The 23,870-nt window shown below is 38.5% G+C and overlaps 3 protein-coding genes across 13 annotated transcripts in view; 1 reads left to right on the top strand and 2 right to left on the bottom strand.

The window, feature by feature from the left end:
* Positions 1-408: 408 nt before the first annotated feature.
* LOC136437537 (transmembrane protein 181-like) lies at positions 409-14,971 on the bottom strand. Of its 2 annotated transcripts, none has more exons than XM_066432155.1 (17): positions 14,607-14,971; positions 12,862-12,965; positions 12,135-12,205; positions 11,313-11,403; positions 10,813-10,937; positions 10,130-10,246; positions 9,646-9,726; positions 9,371-9,429; positions 8,805-8,973; positions 7,892-7,983; positions 7,497-7,554; positions 6,945-7,047; positions 6,166-6,217; positions 5,642-5,724; positions 4,865-4,954; positions 4,213-4,279; positions 409-3,665 (listed from the first exon to the last, which is right to left on the bottom strand). In XM_066432155.1, exons 1-17 carry the CDS (start codon positions 14,741-14,743, stop codon positions 3,587-3,589), a joined length of 1,578 nt encoding a protein of 525 aa, XP_066288252.1. In that variant the 5' UTR covers positions 14,744-14,971; the 3' UTR covers positions 409-3,586. The 2 variants fall into 2 exon arrangements, with proteins under 2 accessions (XP_066288252.1, XP_066288259.1); XM_066432162.1 differs by lacking the exon at positions 14,607-14,971 and adding an exon at positions 13,661-13,813.
* A 756-nt stretch (positions 14,972-15,727) lies between these two features.
* Positions 15,728-17,847, top strand: LOC136427945 (uncharacterized). Its single transcript, XM_066417179.1, has 2 exons — positions 15,728-16,196; positions 16,775-17,847. Exons 1-2 carry the CDS (start codon positions 15,857-15,859, stop codon positions 17,800-17,802), a joined length of 1,368 nt encoding a protein of 455 aa, XP_066273276.1. The 5' UTR covers positions 15,728-15,856; the 3' UTR covers positions 17,803-17,847.
* Positions 17,848-19,020: 1,173 nt separating this feature from the next.
* The window catches only part of LOC136437553 (syntaxin-binding protein 5-like), an 83,711-nt gene continuing 78,861 nt past the window's right edge, over positions 19,021-23,870 (bottom strand). For all 10 annotated transcript variants that reach the window (XM_066432172.1, XM_066432195.1, XM_066432215.1 and 7 more), the window contains 2 exons: positions 23,737-23,861; positions 19,021-22,966 (listed from right to left, as the gene is read on the bottom strand). In XM_066432172.1, coding sequence (XP_066288269.1) covers positions 22,829-22,966; positions 23,737-23,861 — 263 coding nt within the window. In that variant the 3' untranslated portion in view covers positions 19,021-22,828. The remainder of the gene's footprint in view (positions 22,967-23,736; positions 23,862-23,870) is intronic.

Below are 23,870 nucleotides of genomic sequence, written 5' to 3' on the forward strand. Positions count from 1 at the left end.
TGACAAAGGAGACCGCCAAATTGCGGTCTTTTCGGGTATAGGGAAATCGCGAAAGACTCGCAAAGGGGTTTGAAGTTTACGGGTTACGATATTTTAGACAACATTATAGTCAACTCATCAAGTTATGGTGCCTTTCTATATCTGCTTGGCAGACACATTTCTGATTTCCAAGTGCGTATTGAACAAATATTATGGCAGAACTTAGAGTGCTACGTAGGCACTTTCCTAGTAATGAAGTTATAAGATCAACCCAGACACCTTCGCTATGGCAATAATTTTAATTGCCACACTTATTGTTAATGATTTTATTTGAACTAAGAAGTAGATATAAGACTCATCATATTTCATTCACATTACTGTATGTTGACCTACTACAGCACAAAAAAATAGACAAGTTGACACTCCACCATGATTGTACATTAATTGTTTTATTCACCAAATACCACATTTGACCATAATCTTTGCACATATTCAATTCCTGGCCTATTCTGAGGAAAGCCTTTAAATACATCAGTTCTTCCACCACCAAATAATTTCATCCTGTCTACTTCATACAACAAATAATCATTAAATCATTATACTGTATATTCAAATATCAATCTTGACAAAATCATAGGCTAGAACCAAGGCTAGAACTTAAGGATTATAACAAATACAAATTTTGGCTCTTTACTTTCTGAATACAATTAACTGGATTCTTTCCTCCACAATCAAATGCACATTTACACCTAGCTGAGGAGCCTTTCTTAAATTACTATCACACAATAATGATACATGATATTATTTGAAGATTGTCAGAAAATGTACATCAAACTAAAACAACCAGCTGCACAATTTTACGCCACGAGAAAGACCAATATTTACAAAGAAATGCAGCAAATAAACACTAAGTAGTATTATCTGTAAGTACATGTACTTTATGATTGATTCGAAGACATAAATTTTGCCTTGTAGAAGTGAAACTGAAAAAAACACCAACAGTCAGAAACCACAATGGCAGAAATCTGAAAGTGTCTACACATCTGGGTATACAGCATCTTGTTGATTGACATGAAAAGATTTTTACTTGCTTAAACTAGAGATTTTCTTTGATTACACATAAACGGGTTGAAATGGGTTCAATTGATATTTGGTACATCACAGTTGAAATATTTGGTACGGTCACAGTATTATGATTTCAAAATCAAGCTGCAACAGATATTTCAGCATACAACAGATTCATCAAATGTTTATCCATAACTTTAGTTGAAATATGACAGATGTGTGTTCCATACATATATCTTTATCATGTAGCAGATATTTACTCTATACATTTACTACTAGCTTTTGTTTTTAACATTGAGGAAAATAACTTACCTACGTCCTATCTACATAGAAGAGAGCATTCTGTGTCACAATGCTTATGACAACAAATGAGCAAGAAAAGCATCAGTACAACTGTAACTGTGAATTTCTTTTTATATGCCACACCAATTTAATTTCTTGGTTAACAGATTTTTTTAATTATAGCACAAGGACATCATTAAAACAGAAAGCTTGGGAGAAAACTTGCACCTGACCCTGTTCACTGAGATTCTGTTTTCATGTTGATTTTCCTATCTAGCACTTTTTCAAAAATTCCATTAACCAAGAAATCACATTGGTGTGGCCTAACATAGCAATTGCATATCTTAGTACTGTACAACTAGAGTCAATTCCATGTCACCGAGAGGGTTTTCAGATAATATTGCTAGTGAGTTCAAACAATTTTAGGTAAAAGACTATTCCAGTCGAAATGTTCTAAATTGTTCAAACAATCAAGAATGAAAGTTTGAACATGTTTTAACTTATAAATATATGTTGGAACTATTTGGAAAGTAATTGCACAAATGTCTCTTTATTTAGAACAATTTTCAAACATCTATGAGATTGTTTCACTGTTTGAACATGTTGGAACAATTTGCATCATTTTTCAAATGGTAGATTTGGGTTATTGCCCCCATAAAAGTAGGTGCTAATCGCACTCTATTGTCTGCCTCTGTATATTTTTAGATTTCACGTCTGGACCTTTATCTTGAGGTGTCTATGCATGGCACCCAGGCCTAATCCCCTATACTTTGAAGGGATGTGTGAATTGCCCTGTTCCCATCCCACTGACCCAGTTATACCATGTTGTTATAATGTTGGAACATATAGGAACAAATGATCAACCTATTTTCCAACAGTTTCGAAAATAATACAAATAACATGTGTAATGTTAGAAATTTGTCTAACATGTTGGAACACAGCAGAAACTATTTAGAACATCACATGAATGTTGGAAATTGTTCTAAACAGTCACTTACCTCCCTTAGATTGTTACAAAGGTTTTGCAAATGTTAGAACAAAAGGCAACAAACACCCTCTCGGTAATGTGGAATCGACTCTACCAGCATGTCATGGGTTCTCTAAAGTTAACACAAAAACTATGTTTCATTGCAGAAAGCTTCTTACTGTACAAAGTACATGTTTAAGAATTCACTAGAGGTGTCATTTGCACATACAAACATGAATTAATACTGTTTTTCTAAGGTATATTACCAAAAGTTTGACTACCTTACACTAAACACGACAGCTACTTGTCTTTTCTCTCTTAAATTGATATCAATGGTTGTAGCTTTTCTGAAAACTAGTCTCCATGTATTGTAGGGCCCTGTCACACTTGTGCGTATACTCAAGTGCGCATGAGTTCCACAGTAACAAAATTTTGTTTGGTTTAAGGAAATTTTGCAGGGAGGAAGTTGTTTTCTACTTTGACCCACCATTGAGCAGTCTAGTTATCAAACCAAAGAAATTACTTCTTCGGCTGCAAAGTTAACCTAAACCAAAACATGTTGATATGCCACTCATGCGGGCTTGTATATACGCACAAGTGTGACAGGGGCTTTACATAATTACAACTTCATACCCAATGCAACATGTCATTCTGATGAAATTAGGAAGATAAACACGTATACTAAGATATTACACTGATCGCCTGTTAAATTTGGTCCAACCCACCTCTAGGTTAACCATCATCCTGCTAAGGACAGCCACACTCACCTGTGATTTTCTAACATACACTGTATTTAACCCCACAGTTACAGACAGGACTCTCTGTGTACGTAGCATTGCAGCGACCAAAATAGACAAATTGTTTCAGATGGCCAAATTGTCATGGCAAAAAACAAACTCACAAGTGAGGGGTGGGCCAGTTATAGTAGGGAGGTTTTTTGATACTTGAAAATCTGATCAAGAACTCAGATTTCCAATTTTGTAGTGACAAACAATCTCAGCATATCAACACATACATGTATTTATGTTGACCTTAGTCTTTCCATCTGATCATGATAGCTCTTACCATCCTATGTACATGAGCATGCCACCCTCCCTACTCTACAACCACAAACTAGCAACTACATAATACACAAGCCAAGTTTACAATGTATGTTCACCAGATTGATCTTCTTACACATTTATTCCATCAAATGATCTTAGAAGATAAATGTTAGTTTTTATTCTTGACTATGTCTTAATCTGCTAACCCTTACTACAAAAGGATAAAGACTGCTGCTGTGGAAAGTCACAGTTAGTCCGAGTCGCTGTCTTGGTACGCTGGCACTGGTTTGGTCAGGCGGGTTCTCTCCTCGTTCCTTTCATTGTCACTCCTATAGATGGCAATAAATTATGATGATGAATGGTTTATAAAAGATATAATAATGATAATCTTTGTTGCATGTTTATTCCCCAGGGGAATAAATGCACAGAATGCCATGGGTAATTGAGATAACAAAATAATAATAATAATGTTAACGTCTAATACAATACTTAACACTATTCTTACACTTGCAGCCTGGTATTGACAAATGTTTTCGAAACTTTGTCTAAAATACAACATTACATCATTATTATCATATCAATAGAACACTGTAACAACACTTAGAGTTTTTGACCAGACATTGATGATAAAATCTAAGATTAACAACAACAACACAAGCATGTAGCGATACTTTAAAGCCTGGTAGTACATGTATATGATAATTATAACATCACAGAAATCCTTATGAACAAGGAGAGACTGCTTTAGGATATTTGACACTGAATGTGAACTGAAGTTCTTCAATCTTTCACACACTATGTAATCACAGCTACAGTTTGAAATGGGAAATGCATGACTTGAAATTGTTACTCTAACAACAAAGTTTTGGAACTTACCCATATATGACTTCATCTTCTGAGTCATTCAACATGGAGAATGCAGGGTTGTCCTTGAAGTGGGATTCTGTAAGATAAGAATATAGTTTTGTGTTCAGACATGGAACCAAAATGAACAACTTGTATTTTTCCAAGGTAGATGAATGTGTACCACAAATATTACAAATGGTAAAGTGATGTCATACAAATTGCTCTGGATTTTGTTTGTTTGTATTGCATTGCGACCATACTATACATCATAAAAGGTAGCTGAAAATGAGAAAATACATGCTGTATTAAAATTGCAAAAAAACAAAACATTTAAGAATTTTATTATGAAGGCAACTTTTTTGGGGGGCCAAACTTTTTATCTATTTGTATGCTTGCATCTGATTCAGTTTTGGAGTCCCCAGAGGATGTCATCCATATACTGTAATTCTTGATTTGTTAACTGTGTACTTAATTTTAGCTAATTTAACGGCCACTAGTAAAATTGCATCATCGCTAATATTTGATCACTAATATTTGAGACAGTAATGTTTGTACCCATCGTTAAAATCAAGTGCCGTGACCTACTCAATTTTCCCTCAACCGCTATATTTTCCTGCCGCTATATCAAAGTGATTTACAGTAATCAAATCAACATGGCCTTAGTAGGTTCTGGGAATCTTACCATGAAGGGCGTTTTTGGAAGGGGAGTACACGTATGCCATGGTGTACATGTAGAAGTTGAGCAGGCCATAGAACGACAGGAACTCCGCGGGTATCAACTGTCAAGGAATTCTTCTGGTCAAGTCAATTATGGAATAGCATGCAAGCCTCAACATTTCATAACATTCGGAAAATAAAGAAAGAAAGAAAAGAGCTATCTATTTAAAGATGCCATATAAAAACTTGTTGCAATTTCCAAACGTTTACTGACAAAAAGAAATCTACAACTTTGTTAACTTCACAAAACCCAGTCATTACAGAAAAAGTGGGACACTCCATCCTCCAGTGCTTCAATGAAAAACCAAAGTCAAACCCCAAAAAGTTTAGATGGAAGAAATTTAGATTCCGCAGAAGTTCTTATCAAAACAGTTCCTTGTTCCACTTGTCACCATTGTCACCTTGCATAGTCTGTATACTTTTTCTAAATACCTAAATACTGTCACATGTTGCAATTAGCCCTTGGGCAAGAAGTTGCAAATAAAACTCAATTATTAATAACATACACAATAAAGGGGGAGACAGGCAGAATATAGATCTAAACAGGAACTACGGAGCTCTGACTGTTTTTCTGATTGTGGTGCAAACCATGTTGATTGGCTGAGGCTTTGTCTACCCCATATAGAACATAATATTGATAACTTTATTGCGCAACAATTGTACAAGGTATGGCTGGTACATAGCTACAGTTTTATACATATCATAATATGATTTGAGCCAACAAGGCTGTCAGAAAGGATATAGTTCTTGTAGTGCGTAGCCAAGTCTGCAACAAAGTTATCCTGTAGTACTCCCGTTCCAAACCGCATCACTGTGATGGCAATGCTGAAAGGGATACGTCATAATAAATATGATAGCACAGACATTGAAAATTTGATGACAAGACATTGCTGAACAATGCAGATCAATATGTTAACTTGTTGGTAGAAGTCATTCGGAATCAAAGTTAAACTGCAATTGAGACGGGGGGCGCCATAGACTTTCTGCAACATATGATCCACCGCTCACCGAGTCACATGCTCTATCTGCATAACGTGACACCACAGATTGAAGCAGTGGATTGCTCATTCCTCGACAATGACAGGAGCTGATCAGTCGAAAATTTGCAAACTCCAATTTTTGTGTTGGCAATTGCAGTTCAACTTGCACCCTTCCCATTCGCTTTGCCTTTTCCAAGGTGCCTCTTTTGTATATTTGTACTTAAAAAACCCAGATACAAACTCTTATGATCAATTCAGTGCAAAAGTACAGTGTTAGAGAAAATACCTGATGGCCAGCACTACGAACATCAAAGCTGTCAGGAACTTCAGTCTCAGGTCTGAAAAAAACAACAACAAAAAACGCAATTTAGTTTGGAATTAGTGCTTAATATGTAGAGAAATATTAGTGACAAATAAACAACAACAAAACCTGCATCAATATGAAGAGAAATGTCTGTACCACTAGTGACAATGACAACAGCAAAACATTGTTTATATTAACTCATCGACATTTCGTTGCACTAGTCAGGGATATCTCCAGCTTTGAATTTTTTGTCTCACTCATTGTTCGGGAGCCCATATTGTTAATTTTCCTTGTTAAATCTGTCATTCTAAGCTTAAAGTTAAAGTCCTTCCCGCACCAGACGGTGCATAAGGCAACACCCATCTCCGTTTCGGCAGCCCTTGGGCCACACAACCTTGTGCAGTCACTACAGCAGGGGGCTAGTCCACTGGTAGTGGTGTGTGTTTAACTACCATACTCTTTCCCAAATGCTGAGTGCTACGCAGAGAAAGCAGTATGTACCATTTTCAGAGTCTTTGGTATGACCCGGCCGGGGTTTGAACTCATGACCTACCGCATGCAAGGCAAACACTCTACCCACTAGACCATTGCACCAGTTTTTCATTCTAAGCTTACTAACTTTTCATCTATTCTATGTCATGGAAATTTTTTTGACCGCAACCAAATTTCTGTCCTGGGATGGATGGAAGGACGGGTCCTGGAGACAGCCCTACTAGTCTAAGACTGGAGCCACGCAATAATCATAGTAAGTCATAGCTTACCAAAGTACGGCATGGCACGCAGCTCGCTGAAGGCACGGACAATCAGGTACAACAGGTACAGTAGGTACACTGAACCAATGACGAAGAAGAAAATCTGCATCCCCTAGGGCAAAAATAAAACAAAAAGCATTTGGCACAACATAATTTTTTTCAAAAGGGAATTGATGACATCAATGAATAAAAAGACTCTTTTTTACACAACCAAGAGTTTTATTCCATCAACATTTCGGTGACCATCTGTCACCTTCTTCAAGGCAATTCTGACTGGTTCACATGGCAATGCAGCACAGGTGTCGCTGCTTATACATAATAATGAGATGCATTCCCAAACGCAAAGTATTTACATAATATACAATCACAGAGGATGACAGATGGTCACCGAAACGTCGGTGGAATAAATCACTTGGTTGAGTCTTTTTATTCAGTGACTTACCAAACTGATGAAACTATTCACGGATGAATTGACATCAGCATGGCATGTCAATGTTATATATATTTCATCCCTTTATCTTCTTTATCTTATTATCAAAATCAAGTAAGATTTTGACTTACTGTGAAGTTGACTGTGTCCACCTTGTACTGATATGTTGGATCTTGGAGTTCGTTATACCTGGGAGGAAAGGAAAGGGGTGTGAGAGTGTTTAATTTAAAGCAACAGCATTGCATTTTCTGGATGTTACAGAATGTTGTACATGTATACGGTTAGTTCTTGGCTGTTATAATTTAGCTCAGGAAACGTACCCAAACATGGTTGAAGGATTTATTTTACTATGCTACTATGAGGGCTAAGACTGCTATCATTTACCATGTGGTAAACTAAAACAACACCAGGAAAACTGAAGTACTAGTTGGGATGGACACTAGAATGCTTCTGGCCACAAAATGTTGCTAGAAACATTATCTTTAATTACACATTGTAGTTGATAAGGGACTGCAGTACTACTTACTCCTGCCAGGAGGCCAGTGTAACTGCAGAGATCCACAGAAGCCCAACGATCAGGACCTTGGGCACGTAGAATGTCATGAATCTCCGCTCATACTGTGAGAACATGAATAATAAGTATGAACGTTTGACCTAATGAAGTTAAAGGTAACCAAAGCAATATTAGGGACCAAAAAATGGAAATAAAAAAAATGCTGAAATCTTTATTGTAGTGACATTTACTTACTATCTAGCACATTCATACTTCATATACTTTGAGCATTTTAAAACTGAGCAAAAACATGCCATATAATGATCCCCTCAGTTTTGCGAGTCTACAAAAACCCCGGCAACGATTTCCAGTGTGTTCTCACATTATGACAAAGTCATATTTTTGCATCATGGACGTCGCTTTGAATTGTAATAGTGTTGTTTGAACTTATCATTGTAAAGAAATGACTAGATAAACTGACTTTCAAAATCCGACAGGCCCTATATAATTATAATATTGATTGGGTTGCCTTAAACACAACTGGTGATTGATAAATTATTTAAAGACAGTGTAGGATTTTCTAGAACATTTCAAGTATTCTCTTTTCCTTGAAATGGAAGGGTTGACAACTTCAGAGGCAAAGCAAAATTTCAAGAATGATGAAAAGGGACATGAAAGCATTCTTGATGGTCCACTTCAATTCCTGAAATGGAACAAAATGCCAGTAGACCGATGCCATGGCCCCGCTCTCCTCTGTCAAAATGTAGAGATGCAAAATGAAAACAAAAAGACACAAATATTTGAAGGACATGCAGTCATTGGTTGAACCGATAATTGCCTTGCTATCATTGGTTTCACTGCTAATTGTGATGGACAGTGAGAATCTGTCTATTGGGATAGCACAGCAACAGTGTCATATGATTGCTAACTGTATGAAAAGCGCCACCTGTCTGATGCCATGATAAGCGCAGAGCCAGAACAGCAGCAGTGCGCAGAGGAAGGAGGCCTGGAACACGGCGTCGAACATCCCCGGGACCCAGCTGTTCACCAGGAACGTCAGCGGGAAGATGGGATCGTTGTACAGTAGGAGCAGCGGCAGCAGGATAGACATCCATCTGGACAAAATACAAAATTCTATTTTATTTCATTTTATTTTATTAGAATTGCAACAGTGCAATACACGTGGGACACAGGCAGCTATTGCTAGTGTCGAGACCCACTCACGTAACATACCCGTTTTTACACTTGGGTGTAAAGTGCCTTTTTCCCCAAGGGCACAAGATTGGTGGCGTCAGGGAATTCACTGGCGTCACTGTGAAAGTTTCAAGATTTATAGTACCATTTTGTTCTCTATATAGAAAATACATTAGTGCGCTTCCTTACTTCCTCGTGAAAATAAACTGCTGTGGTTGAATAAGCAAAGTCACTGACAAGTCTTCAGCAAACATGTAAGGTAGATTATCTTTAAAACAAAGTAACTGTTGTAGTATTTTCTTAAAGATAAGTACTTACTTTTGTTCGATGGACCAGTCACGTATGGAGAACCTTCTCAAGGAGTGGGCAAAGACGCACTGGAACACAGTAGAGACTTCTGTTAATACATGTACATATGGGTAACTTTTCACATTCTATTCTATCTATTAATTTGTATGTAATACAATTCTACCAAGTGTCATAGAAATAACTGAAAAAGGAGGAAATTTGTGGAAAGAAAGTAACAGAGAAGAGCCAAAGACTATAAGAGATTTAATAGAGAATAAGTTGAAAAATATGCTGTAAATACTTACCGTGACCATGAATGTGAGCACTAGGAAGACAAATCTAAACCAGATCTCAAGTTGGGTGAAGGTTGGGTTGTACATCTTGAACTGCAAGAGAAATTCAGAAACATGGCATCAAACTTGAGAATATCAACTTAAGGATACATGTACATCTTTCTACATGATTTTTACATCCTTTCTCAAGAGAAAGTCCATATTATTAACATCCGCAATGCTATTGGCAATGGATGTTACTGAATGTCTATTCACCTTACTGTGTGAAAATAGGTTTAATAAATCAAAGAATATTTAGACCTTAGAACTAGTAGTGTAAGTCATACGTTAAATTCTACATGTTGGATTATCAAAACAAACTTGTATGTAGGTTAATTCTTTTGTATCCACTTGTTGTACAAGACGTTATGAAAGTTGCTATACTTTTGTTGTGTCTATATAGATTGTTGTTGTTGTTGTTATATAAATAGAACGATAATAAACTTGTACTACCCACCGAGAATTCCACTTCTGTGACTGGGTATTTGTCTGACATCCCAAAGAACACGACCCTGACCAGGTAGGTGGTGAAGTCCAGGTAGCCCAGATGTAGGATCACTAGGTCGTTACAAGTCTGAAATAAATTAGGCATACAGCTATTCAACTTCGAGCCCTGATATTGTATTAAAATATTTACTTTGTTTGCTTCTTATTCTCAAATTCAAAAGAACATTTTTTTGTAAGGCATGGTCCTAGGTTGCAAACTGGCTGCTATGTTCACTGTGACATCATCAAAGGAATGGAATTTGATTATCTGGCAGCAGGAATCGAGAACTGGAAGTATGATTTGTAAGATTTTAATATTCAATTCAGGGTGTACATGTATACTTTGTACAAAGGTCTATGTTCATTAAATGATACTTATCATGAAAAAAAACATCTATAGTGGCTGTGAACAATATGATCTAAGTGTATAGGCTTAAAATTATATGTAGGGGGTTTAGTTATTTTCTACAAAATCATAATTTGGAATTACTTCAGAATCAGAGGAAAAGGCATGCACGTCGTGTATGCTTATCGAAATTCATTTTACAATGACTCAATGAGAGAATATTTAGCTACTTATCATGCATGTTCAAGTACTCATATTTCATATGAACTGAAGTTAAGCATAACAAAAGAGTGGTATGCCTTCCTTACATCCTTGTTACAGTGTAGTGTCCTGGAGTGGTTGTGAGTTCTCTCTCCTGTGATCAGGACTGAAGAGTCGGCCACTTGGCCTTCCACTACTACACTCATGGTGAACTTGGTCTTGATGGTGTCACCTGAAAACATGTCCCGAAAAAACATATTTCCCAACATAGTTCTGACTGTTTTGTATTTATCATAGAATAACCAGGAGTTAACTGTCATGAAAGTTTTATGAAGTTGAATCAATTATTCGAGCTTAGATGTGATAACGGTGTTCTTCTTCTTCTATCTGTATTTCTGATGAAATCAATTTTATTTTCAGGCTGTTTACAAAACTGCATGTTAGGTAAAAACCAAAATCAGTATCGACATATAACATAGACGTTCACAAATTACTAAAACCAAATACAATGCAATATTTACCATTGGATCGGCACACAGTTTAGGGTCTTGTAAAATAGTTTTATTCAACATCACTTGTGGCAACCAGACAATGTTTATTAATCTACCTTTGGGGTTTCGTATGAATATCTTGGATGTTAGCCACAGCTGTTGATTAAATGTGGACAGGGTTGGCGTTCGTAACTGGAAAGGTCCAGTCTGAAAACAACAAGAGGGAAACATTTCATAAGTTGTTTGTCCCTACTACAATGATTAAGCAAGCATGATCTAGAACTCTGGTGTTCAACAGGCTTTGCATGTTGAGTGTTCCAGCACTTTACAACATAGCAACAAATCCTTTGTGTTGTTCAGCTACATGTGTACACACAAAGGCACACTGCTAGTAGAGATCAAAGATCAATAGTCTCCTACCACATTTTGGGCTGATTTTGCCTCTGCTTAAGTCAATATCATGATATACTAGGGGTGGATACCAGTTCGCTGGACCTAATTCGGACATCCAAGAACTGAGTCTGAAAAACCTGAAAGTATTTTGAGTCCCTCCTCTACTTTTTTTTATCAATCTTTAGGGTGGTCCCTTCAGTTGTGACTTGTGAGTCAGTCACTGACAAAAAAGGCATTTAAAACAAATGCAACATTCAAATATCCATATTGGTTTGTCTTGAAAGTCTTCTCACAAAGAAACCTTTATAGTCGTGCACGTGTGTGTCGGTCTTAATTCTCTATGCTTAATATCGGTTTGATAAAACCAAACATGTCAACTAGACAGGATCAGGTCGAGGTTCAGGTCCGCACCTGAACCTAAACCTCTGGACATAAACCTGGACTTGAACCTTATTAAGCCAAAAGAGTATCTACCCTTAATACTTACTGACTATACAACACAAAGCACACTGTGTGTTTGAGTCACAGATCTAGATACTACTCACCGCTAAGTTTTCCACCTTCGGTGACTGAAGCGATGAGGCCTTGACATTGTGCTCAGACACGATCGGAGGACCTGTAATGAAAGGGAAAGTTATATCTCTGGGGTAATTTATAACTTCAAGCAAAAGGAGTTTTTCCTGGCACATGAAAAGATTCAATTTCAATACAAAATTTTACTACACTTTTATACCTCAATACTTGTGTGTGCTGTTAAGGGACCTGCATCGAGTGGGGTCACCATGATAAAAAAGGTAACGTCAGGTAGGTAAAGGTAGTCCCAGAGCCTTTTTTGAGCACGTAGGGACAGTAGATTGTTAATTCAATGTGTTTAGGGCACAGTATTGGAGGGTAGAGCCCATCCCTCTCCTTCCACTACCTTTGACCAGAGTCCCCAACTGAAGTTGGGTATATACCCATTTTACACCTAGGAGGCATGAGGAAAGTAGTGTGAAGACAAAATGTCTAGAAAGGACTCAAATCCGTTAACTCTTTCGTCCGCTAGCCTAGCCTCAACAGTGGGGTGTTATATCTTTAGTGGTTTAACCATTTAGGAAAATTCTTGGCACTCATTACACGCTACGGTAGATTTACAAACGACCCTACGGCATTACGTTGCAGTCAACCCTCATGCCTCATGGAAAAAAGCATGCAGACCCCATGCAAGGTCAGACGGGTGTGTGTGATTATGATGTTGACTTTATGCGTAGGTAAACAAATGTGTTTACCCACCTGCCACTCCAATGAACACAGACACGGCGAAGCACATAAAGAATCCCGCGAACACCAACACGAACTGACGCTTACTCAGGGTGTACAGTCGCATCTGAACGGACCTGGGAAAACATTAGTCACATAATGTTACAGAAAACTTTCACTTTCATGATGTTTATGGATAGTATGAATATAACATTAAGTGTGACATATGTAAAATCAATAATAAGATTATACAACAGCAGTTTAAAGGAATTAAATAATTACAGTTGGTCTAAAGGTACAGTATGTGTAGAAAACATTATGAACACTTCAAAATACTTAATAATATAATCATCTATCTAACATTAAGAGTGACATATGTAAAATCAATAATAAATGCACCATAAGATTATACAACAGCTGTTTCAAGCAATTGAATAATTACAGTTGGTCTAAAGGTACAGTAAGTGTAGAAAAACATTATGATTACTTCAAAATACAATAATTATCTACTTAAAGAGTACTTTACAATTTACGTTTCAAAATCTGTCTGCTGGAAAGGCATTGTAATTTTTAAAAATAGTAATCCAAGAGAAAATACAAGTGAGTACTATTCCTGTGTGATAGCTACATTTTCGAACATTTCACACAACTTAAGAGGCAAAAAGGAGGATAAAAAGTAAAAGTGCCACCTGTTCAGGTGCAAACACCTGTTACAGGTTGACGTGGATAAAATCGGACGCTCCAAAAAAATTCTCGCCAAAACAAATAAATTTGAAACCATAATACAACAGTTCTACAGCCGCAAAATCGTTCAAAACTGCTTGATACGTACGACTCCATTGTTGAGTTAAGATGGAGACCTCAGACGTTGAAGGAAATGCAGAAGAAAGTGGTCTAAATCTTGAGAAAGTTTTCGGCGAAGTCAAGTTTGGGTGCAAAAAAAGATGTCGTCTACTTTGAATTCAACATGGCGGACAAGCGGCGTACTGCGCATGTCAGTTACGTCATTGTGTACACCGGCCCTGGCGTTTCCGGGTGTCACAAACCGGATACACCGAAAATGGCATAAAATCTAATTTCTTTACATGAAAATAGTAAAGTTTTCCATCTATATCAATGGAAAAATTGATTTCTTTTCACTTTTCTCCAAACACAACGCTGGCTTTAGTTATATTTTTATCAATTAATTAAAGGGGTATTTGAAATTTCAGTACACAGGTGCAGGCGGTAGGCCTCCACCAACAATATGAGATTCTGTTATAGAATTCGAAATAGCGTTCAAAATCAAATACTGCAAAGGGCGGGTGAGAAGGTAAACTGAAATGCATATCTTCACGTCACTCTTTCTCTCGACAGACAGACAGACAGACATACAGACGTTGGCTATATCGCTAATGAAGCCTTATTCATTCATGGTTATGGATGGCCTTCTATACACAATTAGAGCAATGGCCTCTCCAAGCACTATGGCTCCATGCAATTGTCTGGAGGATAAATTCCAGGCGCCTATTTTCCATTGAACAAACGAGAACCACAATTAAGGGTATTTTTTCGCATAAAAGGCTTTATGTGCCTTGCCTTTTCAATCCTTTCTTATTCTTGAAAGGCACCTGATAGTCCAATCTCCGTGCATATTGCAATTTTTTGTCCGGTAGCATCAATAATGCAATAATTCATCTCCGGCTAACACACTTTCTCCACGCATAAAATATCAATGCATTAAATCATATCAAAATTCACAGCGATACTAATATGTATATGAGTTTAAAATATTGTACCTGTAGCAGCGGTCATGGTTGTAGGATTCTCCAATGTGGGTCCCGAAATTACTGAAAACGTCGCTGAAACTCGCCAAAAAGGAGCGGAATTTCACCGTCCAGGGCGTTTCGTAGGACGCATATCCCAAAGAGTCCATGATGACACGACGTCCACCGTTATGGAGGACAGGGAACGTCTAAAGATACTCTATCAGCAACAACCGCTGCGTTCGATATGTAGGGATGTAAACCAACGCTCCATATTGTCCACTCCGGCCTGAATAAATACGTATCCGATGGACGGCGACCTGTTTTGAATTGCTAACACTCGACGACTGCGAGCGGCAAGCTATTTGTTCGCTATTATTCTGGCTATTACGTCAAGGAGCAGAACTGAATATTAATGACGCTGCCCATTAAATTGCCTGCACGCATCTGCCGCATTCTCACCGAGCGTTGTGCTGCAGTTTTTAACAGTTCCGCTAGCTGTCATCATAGCATATACTTAAATTCACATCTTATGGTAAAACTAAAAGATGATGAAGCTTACAAAAAGTACAGCAGCTTTTGTACATACAGTCAACTACAAGCTACAAAATGTCAAAATAAATTTCACGATTCTACTTACTAAATAATAACGGCTAAAATAAGTAAGTCTGTAATATCTTGCTATAATCAGGCATTGAATTTCACTATCTTTCATTTAGCTTTTTGAACGTATAGGGCTTGGGGTGGAAAACGATAAAGCTACTTATTTTCATGATAGGCTCAAATAAAGAAAAGTATTGCGTTTTCAAAATGTCTCCAGCCGTTGTGCTATATTTTTCCTTCTTGCTTCGCTAAGAAAGATGAAGTTTAAGATATATGGCCGGCCGGCCAGAAGTTTGAATGGACCATGCAGTCGATAGGACAATTGAATGAACACCGTAGCGTTAGGCGTCTTACCTTACATTCTACATATACCCCACCCTTGAGATTTCAAAGCACAGAAGGTGCTATATTTTCCGGATCACATGTATCCACCGTGTAGGCTTACCGTCCTACACTAAGCCGAACTGAGCCCATTGAGAACACATGTTACCTATACCCTCGATTGTTTGTTCAAGAGCTACGGTGTGTATCCCCCTCTTGGATACCGGTGCTACTGTCTTAGCCACAACACTTACAACCAGGGGAAGCGTGATCTCAATGTTTCACATTTTTAGATCCTTTTGGTAACTTTACTAGGCTTTAGTTTGCTTGATAACGTCATTAACGACCAGCCAACCACCATGCGTAAGTCTCTGAAGAGGATTCTGCACCACTACAGGCAAAATCTCGTGGGGAAAGTTTACCCTAACGTCGCCGCCCTACTAGCATGTCTTGTTACAGACGGCACGTTTTCACCAGCGGAGGAATACACGGTCTTGTCACTCCCCAACCGCCATAACCAAGTCAGAGCCTTGCTGGACATCCTGGAAACCAAGGAAAACAAAGTCTTCGGGTCCTTCACTAATTCTTTAAGGAGCATATGTTACACGCATCTTGCGAAAACTCTGGAGGAAGACGCGGCTGCAGTTCTCACCTCACCCCGACAGGCGGACATTGAGATAACTCCAAGGACCGATGAAGGTATGGTTCTAATTTTACGTTGATTTTATGAAAAAAGGACCCACCATAAGTTTCAAAACCTCAGTGCATGTGACCAAATGCGGCTTTTCGGGGGGTGTATACAATATAAAATGTATGTTTTGTAGCTACATGTTTACCAATACCTTATCTAATACTATAAGCGGCGCTGGTGAATAATATGTGCATCTTTTGTATCAGTTTGGATAGCCCTGTTTACATTTGTGCAATGAAATGTACTGTGTAATATTCAAGTCACGCTATTCTGTAAGCACTAGGTCTGTTCTGCGAGTCGAAATGGTTTATGTTACAAACAAAATAACTTACGCCACACTACACCAGTGGATCGTTTACAAGGTTACTTCTACTCTCCAAGCAGATGTAGGGTCCAGCTTAGAAAAGTTTATTCCAGCTATTAATGCATCTTTTTAGTGGTTTTAGGGAAGGAAAAGAGAGAGAAAACAGAGACATGTAAAACACTATGTCAGACTCTACATCTGCTTGGAGATTTCCCGGTCTGTGTTAAAAAAGGAAGGTTGCATAAGGCTGACTTTTGCAATTGTGCGTGTTTTGTTCTTCAGACGAGATGCCAAGTCCGTGGGAGAGATTCGTCAGAAGATACTTTGTGTCCAAGAGATGCCAGGGTGAGCAGTTACTGAGCGTATGCGCTGATGAAGACGGTACATCTTCGCCGTACATCCAGGATGACTTCTTGTGGGACTTCGTCTGCTCCTACTATGATTTTTACGACGTGATGCCGAAATGTCTCACATCTTTCACTATGCACTGTGTCACGAAAGGCGGCGAGAGGCACCTTCAGAAAAATACAAGCGGGAAACCTAGCCTCTACTCAAGCCTTCTTGAGTCACTCAAAGCTTTACCAGATTCCATTACATCGCTGGAGGCCGTCGATGGTGAGAGCTCACCGGGGCTAACGCTTGAGATCTCTGTGTACACCACCAAGACAATCGAAGAAGCAAAAGCCATAGTCCTGCTTCTTCCCTTCATGCCACGTCTCAAGGAGTTGTACGTATTTAGGGTACAGATCGAAGATGGCACCGCGGCAGACTTATCTGAAGCGTTTGTCCATCTGAAAGATCTCCGAGTTTTGTCACTCCATACGACCAACCTCTCCACCAACGGCGCTGGCATCTTAGCCGAGCAGCTTCCCCACTTGTTGACGCTAGAAGAGCTCGTCATCGCCTTCAATAGAATTGGAGATGCCGGAGCGAAATCGCTTGGTAGGAAGATGGGATATCTGAAGAGGATGAAAGTGCTGAACCTGCAAGGTAACGGGCTGACGCACGAGGGCGCTCTTGCAGCGTTGGAGAGCGCCCCACAGTTTGAGCAAGTGAAGTTCAGCCACATCAGCATCAGCGATGACGGGGCCGAGTCCCTTGGAGAGACCTTAGCGTCCATGCAAAAGCTGAAAGCGGTGCATCTGAACTTCCTAAACATGTCTGTCCAAGCTTGGTCCGTCCTCAACGGGCACCTGGCACAAATAGAGCAGCTGGAAGTGTTGGACATGGATAAATGTAGTAGCTACGAGTCAGATATCAACATTACCCTAACGGCTTACTCTGAAACTAGTGACAACAGCACTGCCTGACCGTGGGTATGTCAGAACTTAGAAGAATCTTCCAATACCCTAGCCCTGCTTGACGTTATTAATTCCCTGACAGGTTTTCAGCCATTTTTCAAAGCAATATGTAATGTATCATGCTAGTTTGATATATTAATGGACTCTGATGTACTTATATTGTTAGGAAATATGCCTACTAGGTATATAGTTAGCAGTTTGTATACACGAGGCCATGTTATCATGAAAGCTCATCTGTGACAGACTGTGTTGGTAGTAATCATAATAAAGTGCTAAACTTTCTTCCAACACTAAGATATTAAAACCCTTAAGCTGCCAGTCCCGACTTAATTAGGGATACAGAAATATGCATTGTGTGCTGGACCCGGTTATAACCGGGATAGGGTATTCCCCAGAACAAAACAGCTTTGCGTGCGTGTAGCGCGCGAAGCCAGGAAGTTAAGGGAGTTAGCGCCGCCGGGTGTTTCGCGGGTTTCGTGAGGGAGGTCAGGGGTCAAACATTTTTGATTTTTACTTTGCTAAAAAATCTGGCAGCTTAAGGGTTAACGGATCAAATTTTTAACGACCCTGAAGAAGGCGACAGTGGTTGTCTAAAATTTGATCCGTGAATACCTTAGTGTTAGAAGAAAGTTAAGCATTGTATTACAAGGCCATGTTGATTTGATTATATGGATGACACCCGCTTACGCATCAATTTTCGCCCATTTCTAAAAATAAAAAAAGTTTTCTATCATACTGTAAATCGTGCAAAGCAGCTGCAAAATCAGCAAATATACATGTATGCCGTAAGTTGCAAAAAAATATTTCGGAAAACGGATACTAATGTTGTAGAATGCCAAAGTCAAAGAAGATGTGAATGAACAAAAATGAAGAATCCATTAATTGGTATACCATTCTCTGTGTGTTTAGTCATTTGTTCAACCTTGGTGACCACGTAAATTTCATAATGAAGGTAACTATTTTTTTCAAACTTTTTTTCATTCGCATGCTCGCACCAGTTTTAGGGTTCCCAGATGATGTCATCCATATAATCAAATCAACATGGCCTAAATACACATTTGACAGCCATAGAGAAGAATGACTTGTTCAACATCCAGTCCATTGGACAGATATCTACTTTCACTAGCCAATCAGCATTCACCAATGATAAAGTAGGCTGGAATGTAAGATGTTGTCATAATTATCATACACCTTCGGTAGAAAAAAAAGCTGAAAGAGACTTGTGTGTACTTTGACACTGAGTTTATTTGACATCTGCTACATATGTCATAATATGTACAACTTAGAGTGGTCAGAGCCCCAGCAAGTGCTACCCCCTCCTACAGGGTGAGTTGGGCAGCATCACATGTGCTCCAGAAGTATTCTATGCCATATCTATACATCATTTTCGTTTTATACACATAAATAGAATTGGTAAGACATACAACAGTAAACAGCATATAGGATACAAAACCTAACACAAATTTACAAATGAGTGCTGCAGACATAGGATCTTCGATTCAGGTGCCTTCTCCAACTAACTACTGGACTTTTGAATGTTCTTTGGAAATTTAGTGTGACGCACATGTTGCAAGGGTCCTTTACTGCGTTAATGAATGCTAATCAAATGATAGTAATTACAGCACGGCCTGTTTTCCTGGCTTCATGGTCTCACTCGAAGTGGCGCTTTAGAAAATATATCTTTCTTGATTACAAACAACCAATCAAGTTGAGCCGTTGTTTTGTGCAGTACCTTGAACTAGAGGCAACAGTGTGGCGTGATATACAGGAGAGGTGCAGGAATCTATCTAATACTATACATGACACTACAGCACATAGTAAGCATCTTATGTACATCTACATCATTTGTATTTCATTTCTTTTTTATCATTCCGCTTCGTCTTAATATTAGAATTCAATTAGTTTTGCTTGTTTCGTCTCGACAGCATTGCACGTTATGCGCATAACGATTAAAATTGTTAATGGCAGCTTAATTGGTTATGAAGTATTTTTCACCTTAAGACTTTCCACCTTTAAGTCAAATAAGTCCAACTTTGTCGAATTCGTAAAAACATACTGCACAATCATCCCAAAAAAGGGAGCAGAGATGTTACTTCTTCCTGTAAAATGTTACCATGAGGAATGTTTTATTGAGAAGATATAAAAACTGAAAGAAAATGTTTTTTTTCATCACCCTCTTGGGCAAGAGAGTTTCTTGTAATTTCACTTACATACACTGACTATGCTACAAAGACGTTTTGACTGTATCAGTGTATAGTCGAAGGGACGAGACATTCCATTTGGGCAACATACTGATATCATGTTATGAGTTTTCAATGAAAAACATGATTACATGTAAGTCTAAAGCTTAAAAGTAAATACAACTCTTAACATCTATAATACAGCAGCAAAAGATGATCATTCTATGACAATTTATCTGTACATAAGATTACCACACCTTTTCAACTACTTGGGTTTCTGAATTTCCTCTTTGAATGTCATTTTGAAGGGGAAGAGGTATGTCCAAGCAACATTTTTGGGCCCTTTGATGACTTTGATAATGAAAATGGGAAGAAAAATGCTGTGTAATATTCCTAACTAACATCCACTGAAGCCTATATAGACTGGGTTTTCCCTCGAAGTTCAGGCTTTTTGCATGTACAGAATAGAATAAGCAGCTATTGCCAGAACATACCTTTTCAGAACATGTCCTTATTCACTTATCTTTAACTTTATCGTCTCAACCTCTGTTCCGATAACCCTCCCCATTTTTCCTTAAATTCAAAAGGCCCAAAACCGACCACATTGGAGTAACATAAAGACGGAATATCAGGGCAAACTTTACATGCCAGCACCATGGACCAGTAGTTGTCATATCAGTCGACATTGTTGGAACCCAACACTCTGTTAGGTGACTAGATTTATGTTACATCTGACACAAATATCTATACATCTACATTTTTCCTTTATACTTGAGCTTGGACTAGTTAACCTACTATCCGTTGGTCTCTTTGAAAGACAACCATAACATTGCTACATATCAAGTAACAATTAGATACCTACTTGGAACTCATTTGAAAAAAAAAAAATTGATGTAGATGACAATTTCCTTGCATTTTGTATCACACTCTGTATAAAATATGCATTGTTGTGTTGTTATTTATGAAAATGTTACATATACATAGCATCAAAATTTTCAAAATGATCTGGGGTGTTTTGCAAACCTACTGTTTTAAATCTGGCCTGCTGGATTAGGGCTGTATATAGTTGGTCTGAATAATATGTAGAGCTTGGTTTTACATGCATAACCTTTATTCCTGTACCTTGCTACAGAAAGCCTTGAGCATTTCATCAAGCTTTAGTCCGATTTGAAAGTCCCACGTTCTTGACAAAATGCAGGGCACTGTGTAAGGGAGTGAGAGATTCCCCCAAAATCTTATATTTCTTGTAAAAAACATTGGAATCTAGAAGGTACAACTTTCGTCTTGTTTATGAAAACAGAAATCTTGAGTGATGACATGAATGACAAGCCAGTCAATCATTTTATCAGCCTCATGTCCTTTTGATTGTCCAACTACACCCAAGAAATTTTAAGAACACCAACAAATTTTACAGTGCGTACTACTGTGATAATATTCATCATAAAATGCTAATCATTTCTTTGAACTTCTGGGCAATTGACCATATTGCACTAAAACAAATAATACAAGTACATTGTCAGGACTGGAATAACACATCAGAGTTTCACTGAAGACTTTCCTGCTGGAAGAATTCAACAGAGTAAAAGCTTACATTCTTTTTAAAAGAACAGCATATATATAATGGAAGCAAATTAAACATTTTCTTGTGACAATATATCTTCTTTATCCTCATAAATTTGTCTTTAAATTTCTTTACAACACTTTATCAATAGCTATTCTTCATTCCTATCTAATATCATGTCCTTCAAGAATAATATAATATAATAATAATAAGGAAATAAAAGCCAGTTTGCTGATTATCATTTGGTGTTTGATAATTCCAATTCACAAGGAATAAAATAGAATTTAAAGAAAATCCATGTAGGCAGCATTAACATGTCAAATTCATTCCGATGTAAACCCAATCAGGGTAACTTGGTTACATGTTTCCCTTCCGCAATGGTACGTGATTGTGTTTTGATCAGTAATAGCTTACTGCATTTCAGAATTCCACTTGGTAAAGTCACCTACTTACTAGTATTCTGATTGCACTTAACAAAGGCAGCATAAAAATTCCTCCTGTTTGCAAGTTTAAATTGCTTCTCAGAGAATTCTAGTACCTTTCCTTATAGTGAAACCTCATATGTTTATAAGTCAGAACAGCAGCCTTGCAGCAATATTGCCTACACATGAGCTTCATAATGTTCAGCAATAAGCTGTACGCCCCCCTGCAAGAGCGAAGATGAACAAAATCTTTTGTTCCCTTCACATTTGCATCATAGTCCTTGTGCAGCAGAAGACAGGAAAGAGCCATATACAACAGGCCCTAAAGTTACAGTACTATTCTGCACATATCTATCAAAGAATATAGAAAATGCTTCAAGATTGTTTCCTTAGGTGAAACTGATTAGAATCAGGAATTTCTTTTGATAGATAAAAAGAAGAAGACTGAGTGCTGGCAATAGTCAGTGACGTGACGTGGGAAGAATCAGTGACCGTAAAACGTGGTGCTACCTATTTCTGTTTCACTCTCTCTGCTGCCCGTCTGTTCAGCATATAAATGCCCTAATTCACTACACTATGGTTGCAGTGCTCTACCTGCTGGCAATTGTGTAAAAGAACAGTCTAGGAGTCCCTGCCCAAGGTTGGTAGGCATCAGTTGAAGCAACAGTGCGTGGGAGGATCATCTGAGGCAGGTCTTATCTTATTTCTGCCCTTGTCGCAGCAAAAAGCACCTCAACATTCCTCTCTACAAAGGCAGGCCCCCGCTGCGAGGGTGCTACGTTAATCGTGAGTACCTCCCCTCCCCACTAGACGTGGGCGCTCAGAAAATCTCTCCCTCCTCAAATAAAAGGCTGTCAGGACAAGAGCCAGGTTCAGAGCTGGTACCACTTCTTGTTCTTGTACTTCTCCATGACCTGGTGGGCGGAGCTTGCGTACATCTCCGAGCCGACCTTCAGCGCCTCCGTCCGCTCCTCCAACTCCGACAGCTTCTCCCCTCGCTCCACGAGCGCCTGTGGAACACAACAATTTTCATCAGGATAACTGCAATAACATGTCATGGTGTCTTTGATTTCAGCTTTCCCCCAGCTTGAAAACAAGAATGCTTTTTAAAAAAGCTGGCCGGGGCACATTTGGAAGAAAAGAGATTAAGAAAAGAAAAGAAGAAGAAAGAAAAAAGAACACTCCAGCAAAAACTATATATTTCCTCCTTAATATATAAAAAGAAAAAAAAAAAGGTTATCCGTACCCGGTCACGATCAGCGGGCCATCCTATCCCCACGAATCGAACGATACCTACGTGCTAACCGACTGAGCTAGTTGAAATTTGCCATGCCAACGTTATTTTTAAAGATATCTAAAGTCTAAGCCTCACTACATGGTACCGTTTTTGGTCAATTTTTGTTCATTTTCTTGACAAAATTAGATTGTGTAATTTTGTAGCAAAGATGTAATATGGCCATTTATTAGGGATCTGGCAGGGCATAGGGAAAGGCCTTTGGCATGGCATGGGGAAAGGCTATTGTAAACCCAGTGTACGAACCAAACAACGAAACTACCAAAGTACTAACAAATTTAACTGGGCGCCAATGTTGCTATTGTTGCTGTAGACTTGGACAAGACACAATGTCAAAAACAAAAATATCTTTTCTACACCATGCCCAAAAGCGGAAGAAAAACAAAATCCCAATGAAATGCTGAGATTCATCAATATCCATTCATGTGCTCTACACTAAGCATTGCGAAAAGGGACAATGTTTTTGTTTTCACTGAAAAAACTTACCATTCTGGCCTTCTGGACTTCAGCCATGGCGGATCCTGCCTCTGCCTTCACCCCCTCGATACCACCCGTTCCTGGAATGTGCTTGGCAACGCTGCGTGAAGCCTTACCACTGGCTGCCTCGCCGACTGTACGAA

The sequence above is a fragment of the Branchiostoma lanceolatum genome, chromosome 1 (genome assembly GCF_035083965.1).
Source record: "Branchiostoma lanceolatum isolate klBraLanc5 chromosome 1, klBraLanc5.hap2, whole genome shotgun sequence".
Classification (NCBI taxonomy): domain Eukaryota; kingdom Metazoa; phylum Chordata; class Leptocardii; order Amphioxiformes; family Branchiostomatidae; genus Branchiostoma; species Branchiostoma lanceolatum.

What these genes read in the sequence shown, in the direction of transcription:
- LOC136427945 (XM_066417179.1), top strand. Translation starts at nt 15,857, where the DNA reads ATGCGTAAGTCTCTGAAGAGGATTCTGCACCACTACAGGCAAAATCTC. An exon ending in AACTCCAAGGACCGATGAAG is followed by an intron (nt 16,197 to 16,774) that starts GTATGGTTCTAA and finishes TTTGTTCTTCAG; the next exon opens with ACGAGATGCCAAGTCCGTGG.
- LOC136437537 (XM_066432155.1), bottom strand. Translation starts at nt 14,743, where the DNA reads ATGGACTCTTTGGGATATGCGTCCTACGAAACGCCCTGGACGGTGAAA. An exon ending in GACTGGTCCATCGAACAAAA is followed by an intron (nt 8,974 to 9,370) that starts GTAAGTACTTAT and finishes TATTTTGTCCAG; the next exon opens with ATGGATGTCTATCCTGCTGC. An exon ending in ACACTGGCCTCCTGGCAGGA is followed by an intron (nt 7,555 to 7,891) that starts GTAAGTAGTACT and finishes CTTTCCTCCCAG; the next exon opens with GTATAACGAACTCCAAGATC.